At 44.1% G+C, this 18,075-nt stretch overlaps 1 protein-coding gene across 2 annotated transcripts in view; it reads right to left on the reverse strand.

Moving 5' to 3' along the window:
* The window catches only part of ddx24 (DEAD (Asp-Glu-Ala-Asp) box helicase 24), a 30,318-nt gene extending 12,778 nt beyond the window's left edge, over positions 1-17,540 (reverse strand). The window contains exons 1-6 of one of the 2 annotated variants that reach the window (XM_084393013.1): positions 17,255-17,540; positions 15,164-15,878; positions 11,870-12,142; positions 11,648-11,806; positions 2,615-2,768; positions 1,655-2,167 (exon numbers count right to left, since the gene is read on the reverse strand). In XM_084393013.1, the coding sequence (XP_084249139.1) occupies positions 1,655-2,167; positions 2,615-2,768; positions 11,648-11,806; positions 11,870-12,142; positions 15,164-15,875 (1,811 nt within the window). In that variant the 5' untranslated portion in view covers positions 15,876-15,878; positions 17,255-17,540. Of the gene's footprint in view, positions 1-1,654; positions 2,168-2,614; positions 2,769-11,647; positions 12,143-15,163; positions 15,879-17,254 lie in introns of both variants that reach the window. The other variant, XM_084393012.1, reaches the window with a different exon arrangement.
* Between the last annotated feature and the right edge of the window lie 535 nt (positions 17,541-18,075).

Raw genomic sequence — 18,075 nt, forward strand, 5'->3', positions numbered from 1 at the left:
TGTAGTGAAGCACTGAGATTCAGATTCAGAAACTCTTCCTGAGTCTCTCCGTAAGGCTGCACTCGCTACTGGTTATTCTGGGATTCTGGATGAGTGAGATTGGCCTGTTCTGTTATTGCTGGAGTTTCTGAAGCTCGTGTAAAGACTCCGCCTTCTTCTGAACGGAGGCGGAGCTAAAGCTCATTTGCATTTAAAGGGACACACACAAAAACTGTGTTTTTCTTCACACAAGCTATAATAAATGATCTGGAATTTTGAGCTGGAATTTCACACACATTCTGGAGACACCAGAGATTTATATTACATCTTGTGAAAGGGGCATAATATGTCACCTTTAATAAACATCATTGTTTCGGTCAGTGATTTCAGCCCTTTAAAATAATTTCCGCCAAAACCTAAAATTGCTGTTCCGGCTGAAGTGTTTGATTTGCGAGACGTCAGTGGTAGTGGTAGCTATACCTGTGTATAGACCGAGCAGCAGAGCATGTGAGCGGAGTGGAGCGGGAGCGAGCGGGCGGATCTTGGACAGAGCGCAGAGCAGCATTTTTAAAAGGACGGAGCGTCGCCTTAATTCCCGCTCCAATTTCGCTCCGCTCACACCACGAGTCTGAAGCATGAGCTCAGTCAAGCCTGATTCAGGATCCATCTGTCTTGCACACTCATCAACAGTAGACTATTTTCAGTCAAAACTCGGCTCAATAATGGAGTTCAAAAAGTACGGTACTTCAAAAAGGAAAATGAGAAGTCGTACAGGTGTACTGTTAATATAAAACTAACTAACAATGATAATGTGGTACAAGAAAATGAATGTGGAGACATGGTTTCAGTCAGTAAAGATTCATTTTGGAATCTAAAAAGACACATCTCTCGAAAACATGAAAGTGCGCTGCGCGAACACGCTGGGAAGAAAGCAAAAGGTTAGCAAATTGAATACGGTAACTTGTAACAAAGTGTAAATTAAATATAGCGTAATATTCAAACAAATTCGTTTTGTCATTCAAGTAGGCCTAATGGTTAGTTTCATTTAATTTGTGTCGTCCGTAATAATATTTATATTATTAGGCCCATTTTTTCGTTTAATTTTACAGCAGTTTGTGTGTAGCCTAATGGATACAAGTTTTTTAATTTAAATTCCAATTAAAATTTTAATCGTGCACGTTGCGCAAAAGTTCACTTATCAAAATTCTGGCCTAATAGTTAATTTACTTTTAAAACTTTTATGTATATTTCTGTTTATATAATTTTTATTTATATTATAAGGCCAATTTATTCGTTTAATTTTACAGGTCTTTTTGTGTAGTCTATATTCTTACATAGGCCTAATTTGTAATTTGAAATAAAACATGTTGATGATCAAAAATAAAAAATATTGTTGTTGCTCATTAGTTCTTTAGGAGGTAAGGCTTTGGTCTAAGCTAAAAGTGATATACATGTAGATTTTTTTCCCTTTTTTGGAGCGAGCGGGGTGATCTGAGTGGAGCGCGAAGCAAACTGCGTTGAGCGCTAATGAGCGGAGCGGCCTGATGTAGCTTTGAGCGGGGGAGCGGAGGGGTGAACAGTTCCGTGAGCGATGAGCTGAGATTCTCACCACTCCACTCCGCTCATATGCTCTGGCGAGCAGTATATCCGAGCGTGAGCGGGCCATTTCTCTCACCTGTCCTTCTCAGCGAAGCGCTCCAGGTTCTTCAGACGCTGCTTCTGGTGCATGTTAGCATGCAGACACAGCGGAGCGCAGTCCAGGATGGTCAGCAGCGCCGTCAGCCGCTTGATGCAGTCGATGCTGTTGGCGAACACCATGCTGCGGCCCGGGAACTGCAGCAGGAAGTAGTACAGGAACAGGTCCTTGTCCTCCTTGGTGCAGTTGATGCGGCTCTCCGTCAGCGTCTCCACCGTGGCCTCCTTGCGCGTCAGGTCGATGACCTTGGGCTTGTCCTTCATGCCCACCCTCTCCATGAGGATCTGCAGTTTGCTGCGCTGCTCTGCCCTCTTCTTCTTCTTCTGCGTCAGGCGCAGGGGCAGGCTGTGCACCAGGGTCAGCGTGGCCGAGAACACAAACGTCTGCCGCCTGGGGTTAAAGTGGGACGTGTTGAGCATCTCCAGCAGACTCTCCAGCTCCGAGAAGTGGCCCTTCTCCACCATACGGTCGGCCTCGTCGATCACCAGACACCTGAGGATGAGCAGCAGTACAGGCAACATTAGCCAGACTAGCTTTACCGACCACATAAGATGTTGTGTTTATCGCAATAATAATGATAAAGTTGTGCTTATGACGACAGTAAGCCAATTTCAGGAGTATAACAGCTGATAGACGCTTCTTTCAAACGCTCCTACGTGTGTGTGTGTGTGTGTGTGTGTGTAAAACAGTGTCAAAGGTTTGTATTTACAACATTTAGCGGTGCTGAGCATTGTAGCCAATCACAGACATGTCTGTTGAGCATCGATCAGCCAATCAGAGGTGTTTAAATTACTCAGATTCGAGTAAGTGGTCACTGTGTATATTATTAATTTCAAACTAGTGTGTTGATATTGTGATGGGTGTGTGTTGATATTGTGGTGGGTGTGTGTTGATATTGTGATGGGCGTGTGTTAATATTGTGCTGTGTGTGTTAGGTACCGCAGCTGTCGCAGGTCCTGCAGGTGTGCGTGTCTCTCTTTGATCAACTCCCACAGGCGTCCTGGTGTGGCGATAATGATCTCAGGCCGTCGCATCAACATCCGCTGCTGCTTCTGCATCGCCATTCCACCCACCACTAACGCCGTCTTGATACCTGCTCAACATCACATCACACCACACCATCACCACACCATCACATCACAACATCACATCACACCATCACACCCACCACTAACGCCGTCTTGATACCTGCTCAACATCACATCACAACATCACATCACCACACCACCACACCACCACATCCACCACTAACGCTGTCTTGATACCTGCTCAACATCACATCATCACATCACCACACCATCACATTACCATCACATCCACCACTAACGCTGTCTTGATACCTGCTCAACATCACATCACACCACCACACCATCACATTACCATCACATCACCACACCACCACATCCACCACTAACGCTGTCTTGATACCTGCTCAACATCACATCACACCACCACACCATCACATTACCATCACATCACCACACCACCACATCCACCACTAACGCTGTCTTGATACCTGCTCAACATCACACCATCACATTACCATCACACCCACCACTAACGCCGTCTTGATACCTGCTCAACATCACATCACACCCACCACTAACGCCGTCTTGATACCTGCTCAACATCACACCATCACATCCACCACTAACACTGTCTTGATACCTGCTCAACATCACACCATCACATCCACCACTAACGCCGTCTTGATACCTGCTCAACATCACACCATCACATCACCATCACATCACCACATCACTGCACCACCACATCCACCACTAACGCTGTCTTGATACCTGCTCAACATCACATCACATCACACCATCACATCCACCACTAAAGCTGTCTTGATAAATGCTCAACATCACACCATCACATCCACCACTAAAGCTGTCTTGATAAATGCTCAACATCACACCATCACATCCACCACTAACGCTGTATTGATACCTGCTCAACATCACACCATCACACCCACCACTAACGCTGTATTGATACCTGCTCAACATCACACCATCACATCCACCACTAAAGCTGTATTGATACCTGCTCAACATCACACCATCACATCCACCACTAAAGCTGTCTTGATACCTGCTCAACATCACACCATCACATCCACCACTAAAGCTGTCTTGATACCTGCTCAACATCACACCATCACATCCACCACTAACGCTGTATTGATACCTGCTCAACATCACACCATCACATCCACCACTAAAGCTGTCTTGATACCTGCTCAACATCACACCACCACATCCACCACTAAAGCTGTCTTGATACCTGCTCAACATCACACCATCACATCCACCACTAAAGCTGTCTTGATACCTGCTCAACATCACACCATCACATCCACCACTAACGCTGTATTGATACCTGCTCAACATCACACCATCACATCCACCACTAAAGCTGTCTTGATACCTGCTCAACATCACACCATCACATCCACCACTAAAGCTGTCTTGATACCTGCTCAACATCACACCATCACATCCACCACTAACGCTGTATTGATACCTGCTCAACATCACACCATCACATCCACCACTAACGCTGTCTTGATACCTGCTCAACATCACACCATCACATCCACCACTAAAGCTGTCTTGATACCTGCTCAACATCACACCATCACATCCACCACTAAAGCTGTCTTGATACCTGCTCAACATCACACCATCACATCCACCACTAAAGCTGTCTTGATACCTGCTCAACATCACACCATCACATCCACCACTAACGCTGTCTTGATATCTGCTCAACATCACACCATCACATCCACCACTAAAGCTGTCTTGATACCTGCTCAACATCACACCATCACATCCACCACTAACGCTGTATTGATACCTGCTCAACATCACACCATCACATCCACCACTAAAGCTGTCTTGATACCTGCTCAACATCACACCATCACATCCACCACTAAAGCTGTCTTGATACCTGCTCAACATCACACCATCACATCCACCACTAAAGCTGTCTTGATACCTGCTCAACATCACACCACCACATCCACCACTAAAGCTGTCTTGATACCTGCTCAACATCACACCATCACATCCACCACTAAAGCTGTCTTGATACCTGCTCAACATCACACCATCACATCCACCACTAAAGCTGTCTTGATACCTGCTCAACATCACACCATCACATCCACCACTAAAGCTGTCTTGATACCTGCTCAACATCACACCATCACATCCACCACTAAAGCTGTCTTGATACCTGCTCAACATCACACCATCACATCCACCACTAACGCTGTATTGATACCTGCTCAACATCACACCATCACATCCACCACTAAAGCTGTCTTGATACCTGCTCAACATCACACCATCACATCCACCACTAAAGCTGTCTTGATACCTGCTCAACATCACACCATCACATCCACCACTAAAGCTGTCTTGATACTTGCTCAACATCACACCATCACATCCACCACTAAAGCTGTCTTGATACCTGCTCAACATCACACCATCACATCCACCACTAAAGCTGTCTTGATACCTGCTCAACATCACACCATCACATCCACCACTAAAGCTGTCTTGATACCTGCTCAACATCACACCATCACATCCACCACTAAAGCTGTCTTGATACCTGCTCAACATCACACCATCACATCCACCACTAAAGCTGTCTTGATACCTGCTCAACATCACACCACCACATCCACCACTAAAGCTGTCTTGATACCTGCTCAACATCACACCATCACATCCACCACTAAAGCTGTCTTGATACCTGCTCAACATCACACCATCACATCCACCACTAACGCTGTATTGATACCTGCTCAACATCACACCATCACATCCACCACTAAAGCTGTCTTGATACCTGCTCAACATCACACCATCACATCCACCACTAAAGCTGTCTTGATACCTGCTCAACATCACACCATCACATCCACCACTAAAGCTGTATTGATACCTGCTCAACATCACACCATCACATCCACCACTAAAGCTGTCTTGATACCTGCTCAACATCACACCACCACATCCACCACTAAAGCTGTCTTGATACCTGCTCAACATCACACCATCACATCCACCACTAAAGCTGTCTTGATACCTGCTCAACATCACACCATCACATCCACCACTAACGCTGTATTGATACCTGCTCAACATCACACCATCACATCCACCACTAAAGCTGTCTTGATACCTGCTCAACATCACACCATCACATCCACCACTAAAGCTGTCTTGATACCTGCTCAACATCACACCATCACATCCACCACTAACGCTGTATTGATACCTGCTCAACATCACACCATCACATCCACCACTAACGCTGTCTTGATATCTGCTCAACATCACACCATCACATCCACCACTAAAGCTGTCTTGATACCTGCTCAACATCACACCATCACATCCACCACTAAAGCTGTCTTGATACCTGCTCAACATCACACCATCACATCCACCACTAAAGCTGTATTGATACCTGCTCAACATCACACCATCACATCCACCACTAAAGCTGTCTTGATACCTGCTCAACATCACACCACCACATCCACCACTAAAGCTGTCTTGATACCTGCTCAACATCACACCATCACATCCACCACTAACGCTGTATTGATACCTGCTCAACATCACACCATCACATCCACCACTAAAGCTGTCTTGATACCTGCTCAACATCACACCATCACATCCACCACTAAAGCTGTCTTGATACTTGCTCAACATCACACCATCACATCCACCACTAAAGCTGTCTTGATACCTGCTCAACATCACACCATCACATCCACCACTAAAGCTGTCTTGATACCTGCTCAACATCACACCATCACATCCACCACTAAAGCTGTCTTGATACCTGCTCAACATCACACCATCACATCCACCACTAAAGCTGTCTTGATACCTGCTCAACATCACACCATCACATCCACCACTAAAGCTGTCTTGATACCTGCTCAACATCACACCATCACATCCACCACTAACGCTGTATTGATACCTGCTCAACATCACACCATCACATCCACCACTAAAGCTGTCTTGATACCTGCTCAACATCACACCATCACATCCACCACTAAAGCTGTCTTGATACCTGCTCAACATCACACCATCACATCCACCACTAAAGCTGTATTGATACCTGCTCAACATCACACCATCACATCCACCACTAAAGCTGTCTTGATACCTGCTCAACATCACACCACCACATCCACCACTAAAGCTGTCTTGATACCTGCTCAACATCACACCATCACATCCACCACTAAAGCTGTCTTGATACCTGCTCAACATCACACCATCACATCCACCACTAACGCTGTATTGATACCTGCTCAACATCACACCATCACATCCACCACTAAAGCTGTCTTGATACCTGCTCAACATCACACCATCACATCCACCACTAAAGCTGTCTTGATACCTGCTCAACATCACACCATCACATCCACCACTAACGCTGTATTGATACCTGCTCAACATCACACCATCACATCCACCACTAACGCTGTATTGATACCTGCTCAACATCACACCATCACATCCACCACTAAAGCTGTCTTGATACCTGCTCAACATCACATCACATCACACCATCACATCCACCACTAACGCTGTATTGATACCTGCTCAACATCACACCATCACATCCACCACTAAAGCTGTCTTGATACCTGCTCAACATCACATCACATCACACCATCACATCCACCACTAAAGCTGTCTTGATACCTGCTCAACATCACACCATCACATCCACCACTAAAGCTGTCTTGATACCTGCTCAACATCACACCATCACATCCACCACTAACGCTGTATTGATACCTGCTCAACATCACACCATCACATCCACCACTAACGCTGTCTTGATATCTGCTCAACATCACACCATCACATCCACCACTAAAGCTGTCTTGATACCTGCTCAACATCACATCACATCACACCATCACATCCACCACTAACGCTGTATTGATACCTGCTCAACATCACACCATCACATCCACCACTAACGCTGTATTGATACCTGCTCAACATCACACCATCACATCCACCACTAACGCTGTATTGATACCTGCTCAACATCACACCATCACATCCACCACTAACGCTGTATTGATACCTGCTCAACATCACACCATCACATCCACCACTAACGCTGTATTGATACCTGCTCAACATCACATCACCACATCCACCACTAACGCTGTATTGATACCTGCTCAACATCACACCATCACATCCACCACTAACGCTGTATTGATACCTGCTCAACATCACACCATCACATCCACCACTAACGCTGTATTGATACCTGCTCAACATCACACCATCACATCCACCACTAAAGCTGTCTTGATACCTGCTCAACATCACACCATCACATCCACCACTAAAGCTGTCTTGATACCTGCTCAACATCACACCATCACATCCACCACTAAAGCTGTCTTGATACTTGCTCAACATCACACCATCACATCCACCACTAAAGCTGTCTTGATACCTGCTCAACATCACACCATCACATCCACCACTAAAGCTGTCTTGATACCTGCTCAACATCACACCATCACATCCACCACTAAAGCTGTCTTGATACCTGCTCAACATCACACCATCACATCCACCACTAAAGCTGTCTTGATACCTGCTCAACATCACACCATCACATCCACCACTAAAGCTGTCTTGATACCTGCTCAACATCACACCACCACATCCACCACTAAAGCTGTCTTGATACCTGCTCAACATCACACCATCACATCCACCACTAAAGCTGTCTTGATACCTGCTCAACATCACACCATCACATCCACCACTAACGCTGTATTGATACCTGCTCAACATCACACCATCACATCCACCACTAAAGCTGTCTTGATACCTGCTCAACATCACACCATCACATCCACCACTAAAGCTGTCTTGATACCTGCTCAACATCACACCATCACATCCACCACTAAAGCTGTATTGATACCTGCTCAACATCACACCATCACATCCACCACTAAAGCTGTCTTGATACCTGCTCAACATCACACCACCACATCCACCACTAAAGCTGTCTTGATACCTGCTCAACATCACACCATCACATCCACCACTAAAGCTGTCTTGATACCTGCTCAACATCACACCATCACATCCACCACTAACGCTGTATTGATACCTGCTCAACATCACACCATCACATCCACCACTAAAGCTGTCTTGACTCTTGATACCTGCTCAACATCACACCATCACATCCACCACTAAAGCTGTCTTGATACCTGCTCAACATCACACCATCACATCCACCACTAACGCTGTATTGATACCTGCTCAACATCACACCATCACATCCACCACTAACGCTGTCTTGATATCTGCTCAACATCACACCATCACATCCACCACTAAAGCTGTCTTGATACCTGCTCAACATCACACCATCACATCCACCACTAACGCTGTCTTGATACCTGCTCAACATCACATCACATCACACCATCACATCCACCACTAACGCTGTATTGATACCTGCTCAACATCACACCATCACATCCACCACTAACGCTGTATTGATACCTGCTCAACATCACACCATCACATCCACCACTAAAGCTGTCTTGACTCTTGATACCTGCTCAACATCACACCATCACATCCACCACTAACGCTGTATTGATACCTGCTCAACATCACACCATCACATCCACCACTAACGCTGTCTTGATATCTGCTCAACATCACACCATCACATCCACCACTAAAGCTGTCTTGATACCTGCTCAACATCACACCATCACATCCACCACTAAAGCTGTCTTGATACCTGCTCAACATCACATCACATCACACCATCACATCCACCACTAACGCTGTATTGATACCTGCTCAACATCACACCATCACATCCACCACTAACGCTGTATTGATACCTGCTCAACATCACACCATCACATCCACCACTAACGCTGTATTGATACCTGCTCAACATCACACCATCACATCCACCACTAACGCTGTATTGATACCTGCTCAACATCACACCATCACATCCACCACTAACGCTGTATTGATACCTGCTCAACATCACATCACCACATAGGGGTGGGAGATATTGACAAAAATGAATATCTCGATATTTTTTTCCAATATCTCGATATCGATATCCAGACGATATTTTGCCATCCTTCAAAGAAATGTGTGCAAACTGGCAAAGAAGGTCCAGTTGGTCTTTTGACTTGCTGCATTTGACCTATTATTGTAGGCTATAGAAAAAAAACAATAAAGGAGCTAACTAAACAGAATCTGAGGTAGCCCCTACTTTTTCCACTTACAAAAAAATCCATCTTTTTTTTTTTTTTTTTTTAATTGATGGTTTGTCTTTTAAAAAAAGTCTTTTGTCTTTTATTTTTCGTGTTTGTCACGTAATACTGTTTTTTCCTCATAAATGCAGTTATCCATTATGAACGCGAGCGCTCTGAAAGCGGCACTAAAAGACTTTCAAACTTTCATAGAGACCTCAAAACAGAAAGCACAAAGCCTTTCTTTAAAACGAATTTCGTTTTGTATTAATTGTATCTTAATTTTTATATTTTTTTCATTAACCACTTTCCTGGATTTAATACATAAAAAGTAAATATAGGCTAGCACAACATAAGGTGCTTGAACTGGAGATTATATCATCATGAACCGAACCGTAGCCTACTCGCCTCACAGGCCTAAAAAATGTGAAATATATTTACAGAAAGCTGGTTCTAAACAAAACCATCCAAAACAAAATAAAACTATGTAGCCTAATAAATGTGCATTCTCCGGTGCGTTCACTAGCCTACTGCGAAGATCGCAAGTCAATAGCCTATCGTCAACTTCATCTTTGCAGCCGACACAGAAATTAATAAACAATTAAAATGTCTTATTGCAATATTTTACATATTCATAATCATTACTTTTGCTGGTTCTTTGAGGCAGCTTTTTAGGTTTATGGCTTTTTAGGTTTATGGCGTTTTGGAAAAGAGCTCTTCACGTACAAACACCGTTTCACCAAGGCACAGCGGCCCTTCAGCACATAAGAACAAAAAGAGAAAAAGCACGGACTTACTAATTACGAAACTTTGATGTGGTTGAACAGGTGAAACAGTCACAAGTTCCTCTGCAACTCAAACCTTCTCAGTACGAGTTATGAAGGAAGAGAACAGCATTGCAGTTTTGAGAGCGTCCTCCTCTGATTGCTGTGTTGTGACTGAAAAAGTGCGTGCAGGAGCACATGCGCAAAACGTAGGTTTGTAAAATGTCCTTTTGTAAAATGACATATGATAAAATAAAAATAATTCTTATATTATTTTACAAAATGGTTTTGCGCATGTGCTTCTGTGCGCATTATTTCGAATTTACGTATGAATGTGCATTTTTGACGACACAAGACCATGGGCTGGGCCACTCGGAGGCTGCTTCCAGGAATAGTACTGCCCTACAGTATTAAAAATCGCTACATATAATTGTTTAGAAGGTTATAGTGTGCGTTATTTGTTTTCTCTTTAACTTCTTTCAGCTCTTTTCATGTTTGGGGGGTCGGATTGTACAAATTATGAAATATTCGATATCCCAATTTTGCATATCGTCCAGACAACAATTTGGATATTATCGTCTAAACGATATATCGCCCACCTCTATCACCACACAACACATCACCACACAACACATCACCACACAACACATCACCACACAACACATCACCACACCACACAACACTACACCATCACATCCACCACTAACGCTGTCTTGATACCTGCTCAACATCACCACACCATCACAAAACCATCACATCACCATCAAATCATCACAATATCATCATAACAATATCACATTATCACACTATCACAATATCACACACACATTATATATATATATATAGTATATCAGATGAAGCCACACTGACCTGTGAAGCGAGCCACGGCATCGATGTGGTGTTTGACCTGAACGGCCAGCTCTCTGGTGGGGGTCAGGATTAGACCGAGCAGCGGCTGCTTCTGCGGTTCATCAGCGCTAGCACAGTCATCAGCTCCAGCTTCAACAGCGCTAGCACAGTCATCCGGTCCTCCATCAGCGCTAGCACAGTCATCAGCTCCAGCTTCAACAGCGCTCACACAGTCATCCGGGCCTCCATCAGGAGCGCTGCAGTCCACATCACTCTCGGCCTCATCGTCCGGTCCAGCTGGATCAGGAGCGCTGCAGTCCTCGCCCTCATCATCCTGTGGCTCATCGCTCGCCTCTCTCGCAGGACTCGTGTCTGACGGCAGGTACAGACTCTCCACACGCGTCTCTGCATCATCAGGGTTCCTGCGTTCATCCGTCTGCTCGTGGCTCGACGCTTCCTTCCATTCCAGAATCATGTGGATCATCGGAATACCGAAACACAGCGTCTTCCCACTGCCTGCAGTCGATAAGAACACGAACAGGATCAATAAGTGTGAATGACATGATGAACTATGACTTACTGTGACACAGTTACAGCAGGTCACGTGATTTGAGAAACGCTCAGCTTTGATCAGTGAGTACTAGCTGTGCCTTTAATCTAATTTATTTTGGCTTCCAATGAACATGAAAACACAATAATCGAGATAAAATCAGTCACTGCACTTGACTGAACGACTAAGGAATTAAAATAATCACTAAATAAAAGCAAGGAAAATTAAAAAAGTTATAAAAGAAATTAAAAGAGATGATACAGTTATAAAAAAGTAAAGAGATGTAAAAAGATGATACATAGATTTTTCATCTGGCAAAACACCGGTGTCTCATATTTTTCACAACTCGCAGTTTTACTGTGAGATTTCCCCATGGTGATCCCACTGAGTCTGTGGTGTTCTTTCGGCACGCCTGAGAACTCTACTGGACGTCTCCGATGGACCCGAGTTTCCCTTAAAATGGGACAGGAGGAGCTCTAGGACTCGCGGGGTAACCTCACACATCATAACAATAAAGCGGTCTCGCCATGCTTGTTTCCAGCTGATGTGATCCTGATGATCTGAGTGATCTGTTGGGTTAAGTATGCAGAATAGTAATAAGAGATGTTGAGACTAAAGGATATTTTTTTTAAAAAGTAGAAATTTAGAAATCTAAAGTAAAACTGTGCAAGATATTGTAGTCTGCCTCGACCCAGATTCCACTCCAAACTATATTTTAGAATGAGCTCATCCCCAAAATGGCTTAATTATCATAGAGATGAAAGAAAGTCAAGTTATATTGTTTCTTCACCATTTGGGTAGATCACATCCTGAACAAATGCTAGTCAATTGTAGAGTGGGACTGGGTGTGGGACACAGAGAACCTTCTCAGTCAATGGGGTGTCAAAACTTCACTAATATACAGACCACAGCTGCTGCAACAAGAGCAACTTCATTTACATTAAGAAGAGGATAAAAGAGTTAAGATTTGGATGTTCTGGGTTCATTCTGACGCCGGTGAACCCAAGGTGCTTGGTGTTACACTGCTAAGCTGTAATAAACTTCATTTTTGAGATCTTCAACGTCCACATCATATCTCCTATACTCACATAATAACCTCTCCCATCTAAGTATGACCTGAACCATTTTAGGACTATCCCAGAAAGCCCCACCCAGTTTTCCAGCCTGTCCAGAAGTATGTTGTGATCGACAGTGTCACATGCAGCACTATAATGAGCCAAGGCTGTGAATACAGTCCTTTTGGGTTTTATTATTATAATGGAATTTAATAAAATTTATGAAATTGACATAAAAGATGATGCATGCATATAATTAGGTTTTAACTATGGATTTATAAAAGGTAAAAATCAATTGAAACGTACTGGAAAAAATGATTTGTCACTGCTGTGATCACAGAATATGAAGAATTTAAAAACGTTAAGAGTCGGCGGTCCACGACAGTCCTAAACCTGCCCAACACAGCAACACACTCAGCAAAATATATAGAGATATAATTTGTGGTCAGTGTCGCACGCCCCTAACCCTAACTTAAAGCACTTATATGCACAACAATGCTGTATTTGTCCTGTTGTTTGTTATTTGCCTGTTTTATTGAATTACTGTTTACTAATTACTGAGTCAGAGCTTAGTTTCAGTAGTCATGTCAAAGCTATAACTAAATCAGCATACTATCATCTGAAAAATATTGCAAGAATTAGATGCTTTGTTTCCAGACAAGACTTAGAGACACTTGTGCATGCTTTCATCACCAGCAGGGTGGATTACTGTAATGGACTCCTCACTGGACTTCCCAAAAAGACCATAAGACAGTTGCAGCTCATACAGAACGCTGCCGCCAGGATTCTGAGCAGAACCAGAAAATATGAACATATCACACCAGTCCTCAGGTCTTTACACTGGCTCCCAGTTAAATTTAGGATTGATTTTAAAGTATTATTACTGGTATATAAATCATTCAATGGCCTAGGACCTCAATACATTGCAGATATGCTCACTGAATATAAACCCAACAGATCACTCAGATCATTAGGATCATATCAGCTAGAAATACCAAGGGTTCACTCTAAGCATGGCGAGTCTGCTTTTAGCTATTATGCCAGCCGCAGCTGGAACCAGCTTCCAGAGGAGATCAGATGTGCTCCTACAGTAGTCACATTCACATCCAGACTCAAAACACATCTGTTTAGCTATGCATTTACTGAATGAGCACTGTGCCAATGTTCGTCCGACTGTTTGTACTGTATTTTATTTTGTATTCTTCTAAACTGTTTTAATTATTCTTATTTCTTTTTATTATTTTAATTTCTTCTATGTAAAGCACTTTGAATTGCCATTGTGTATGAAATGTGCTATATAAATAAACTTGCCTTGCCTTGCCTACTTGTCTAAAACACATTTTAATGCACTCTAATAAGAGCGCTAATCTAATAATTCAAAGACTTGTTTAAAATGAATGCTGACAGTATATGAAGTATTATAGCGTCTGTCTTTCAGTTATTAGGCAGAACTGATGAAGACAGAATAAGAGCTCATGTTGTGCTCAGCGCTGTCAAAATAAAAGTCCCAACTTCACATCAGCAAACAGAAAAACTTCAGCCGATGCTGAAAATAAAACTAAATAACAAATGTTGCCCAAAAACAACAGCTTTGGAGATATCGTTTGATTCCTAGTACTAGTGATGACGGACTAAACTTCACATTAACCTCAGAGACGCAGCAGCACAGGGTCCTAACACACGTGTGAACACCTGAAACAACATGCTTTTGTAAATCAAGTTAAAATACCAAATAATAATTATGAGATATTAAGTCATAAATTTGACTTATTTCATAATTATGCTATAAAAATTTTATGCTATAAAAAGTCAAAATTGTGATATAAAAGTTGAAATGTTTTTTGACATTTTGTGTAAATTTTGACTTTTGATGTCATCATAATGCAGCTTTCCCCAGGCATGATTACTCCTGGTGTCGGGATGGGGACTCACCGGTCTCGGCCGCTCCCAGCACGTCCAGTCGGTCCCGGATGGCCGGCGGCAGCGCCAGCGCCTGGATGGGAGTCGGTGCTGAAAACCCCAGCGCACTGAGAGCTTTTAGAACCGGCGCCGGCACGAACAGGTCTTTCCACGCGGACACGTCTGTCCCCGGAGCCTCGGGGTCCTCGAGCGCCGCACTGCTCCAGTTCCGGCTCTTCTTCCCACTCGCAGCCGGAGACTCGGCCAGCGCTGGCTTCTGCTGCTTCTTCTTCTTCTTCTTCTTCTTCTTCTTCTTCTTGCTGGATGTCTTGAGTTGTGTGTCTGGAGTCACCTCAGAACACTCGTCCTGTGAGATCTGCTCCTCCAGCGGCTCATCCTGGGACTCCTCGTCGGGTTCGTTGTTCTTCTGCCTCTTGTTCTTCTCTTCATCAGGCTTGTCTTCAGCGTCAGACTGCGGCTGCTCTTCAGCCTCGATCTCGCTGGCTTTCCTCTTCTTCTTCTTGTCTTTCGGGGTGGTTTCCCGCACAGCGACGGCCCTCTCGGGCTCCACCAGGGAGTAATCGGTGAGCTCCTCGAAGCACACCAGGCCGTCCAGCCCCTGGTCGGAGAACAGGCTGGGGTCCACATCCACGGCCTTCCACTGGCCCCGCACCACGATCCCTCTCCGGGAGGACAGCAGGCGGCCGCTAGCCTTCTTCACCTTCACCTTCTTCTTCATCTTCATCTCCTGCGGGAGAGAGAGGGCGGAGTCAGAGGAACAGAGAGAGAGGGGCGGAGTCAGAGGGGCAGAGAGAGAGGGGCGGAGTCAGAGGGGCAGAGTCAGAGGGGCGGAGTCAGAGGGGCAGAGAGAGGGCGGAGTCAGAGGGGCAGAGAGAGAGAGGCGGAGTCAGAGGGGCAGAGAGAGAGGGGCGGAGTCAGAGGGGCAGAGAGAGAGGGGCGGGGTCAAAGGGGCAGAGAGAGAGGGGCGGGGTCAGAGGGGCAGAGAGAGAGGGGCGGAGTCAGAGGAGCAGAGAGAGAGGGGCGGGGTCAGAGGGGCAGAGAGAGGGCGGAGTCAGAGGGGCAGAGAGAGAGGGGCGGGGTCAGAGGGGCAGAGAGAGAGGGGCGGAGTCAGAGGGGCAGAGAGAGAGGGGCGGGGTCAGAGGGGCAGAGAGAGAGGGGCGGGGTCAGAGGGGCAGAGAGAGAGGGGCGGAGTCAGAGGAGCAGCGGTGTAGCACGGCACAGGAACGGTAATACGGTAATAAAATTAAGAAAAGCATATTCATCAAGAGTGATGAGATGAGAGTTTGTGTCATCTACTGAATGGTCAGGAGACATAATTAAGGTGGGTCATCTTACCCTTAATTTACCCTATTATTTAAGCATTTACTCTATAATCTTAGACATGAGGAGTATATATACAGGACTCTGGGTTTGTGTGCTGAATATGGGCAGGAAAATCTGTCCTGAGATAAAGAGATCCTGTAACTCATCATGTAAACACTATACATAAATATAAAAGTTGACTGTTGACAGAGTCCACTTCACAGTTACAGTGATCTGTTATCAGAGGAGACCGGCTAAACTCTGTATTTCAGAAATGCATGTAATATACAAAATCACAGTTAACTAATAATGTAATAATTTAAGGCAGAAACAATGAGCTCATTTAAGTAATGAATACTATAATAGTAATATAAAGATACTTAAACAAAAATAGCATGGCATTATCACAAAAGGTTACACTTCATTTTCAGGTGTCCGTGTTTAAGCTCTGAGTAATACTAATCAACAATATAGGATTAAGGTTATCGTTTGGTTGATAGTAATTAAGCATAATTTACTACAGTAAGTACAGGCAAAATATGTAACAACAAGGACACGGTAAAATAAAGTGGTATAATACTATGCAAAACAAGGTAATATCATAGTATGTTCATGTAGTGCAGAAAATATCACTGAATGTTTTCTGACAATCTTCAACTTCAACAACAATCTACAACACGCACATTAGCATTAACTTCGACATAAACTATAGCATTAGACAAACATTCACTGATAAAATGCGATTAGTTCTCAACACGAGTGTTTTACAGCATTCGTTGTGAAATTAAAGGTAAATCTTACATGTAACGTTAGTTGTCTGTGTTTTGTCACACATCCACTGTTCACACACACGCACAGCACGAGGGCGCCGCCATGATGGAGGTGACGTCACCGCGAACCCGCCAATCAGAGAGACTCTCGTCAGCGCGAACCCGCCAATCAGAGAGACTCTCGTCAGCACGTGGCAGGAAGAACCTCCCAAACCTAAGGTTGTTTCCACGTGTGTTACAGACAGCTCTGGACACCCCTCCACACTGTTCTTGATGTAGGGATGGGGAAATGAAGCCTCATGAATCACTGAGGCTTTCCCCTGACTGTTCCGGGAAAAGATTCAAAGCTTCGAGAGTGTCGAGAACAGCGCCATCTGGCGCTTATTTAAAATAAAGCAGCCAGAAGCCTGTGTTAGAAGCTCTGGCAGATGAAGCAACCACAACACACTCCATAGTTTCAATGTTATGTGTACAAATAAAAGCCTTACATGTTTGTGTTTGATTTGTTCATTAAAAAAAAAAATCATTTTCCCATTAAAGTGTGACAATAAAATATAATAGCTTATAAGCTTATGATTCAATAAAATGTAATGTAGGCCTACTCTCTCTCTCTCTCTCTCTCTCTCTCTCTCTCTCTCTTTCTTTCCACACACACACACACACACACACAATGAATAAGGACATTGTCTGATAGGATCATCTGTTATTAAATGTCAATATCAATAATTGAAAATATCAACCAGACTGAGGCAACAATGACTCGTTAAATACGATCTGAAGTTCGAGCCTTATGACACCCGAAGCGAAACACGCACGTGACTGGACAGAAAGTGAGGCTTCGTTTGTCATCGG

This window comes from Rutilus rutilus, assembly GCF_951802725.1.
Source record: "Rutilus rutilus genome assembly, chromosome: 21".
Lineage (NCBI taxonomy): Eukaryota > Metazoa > Chordata > Actinopteri > Cypriniformes > Leuciscidae > Rutilus > Rutilus rutilus.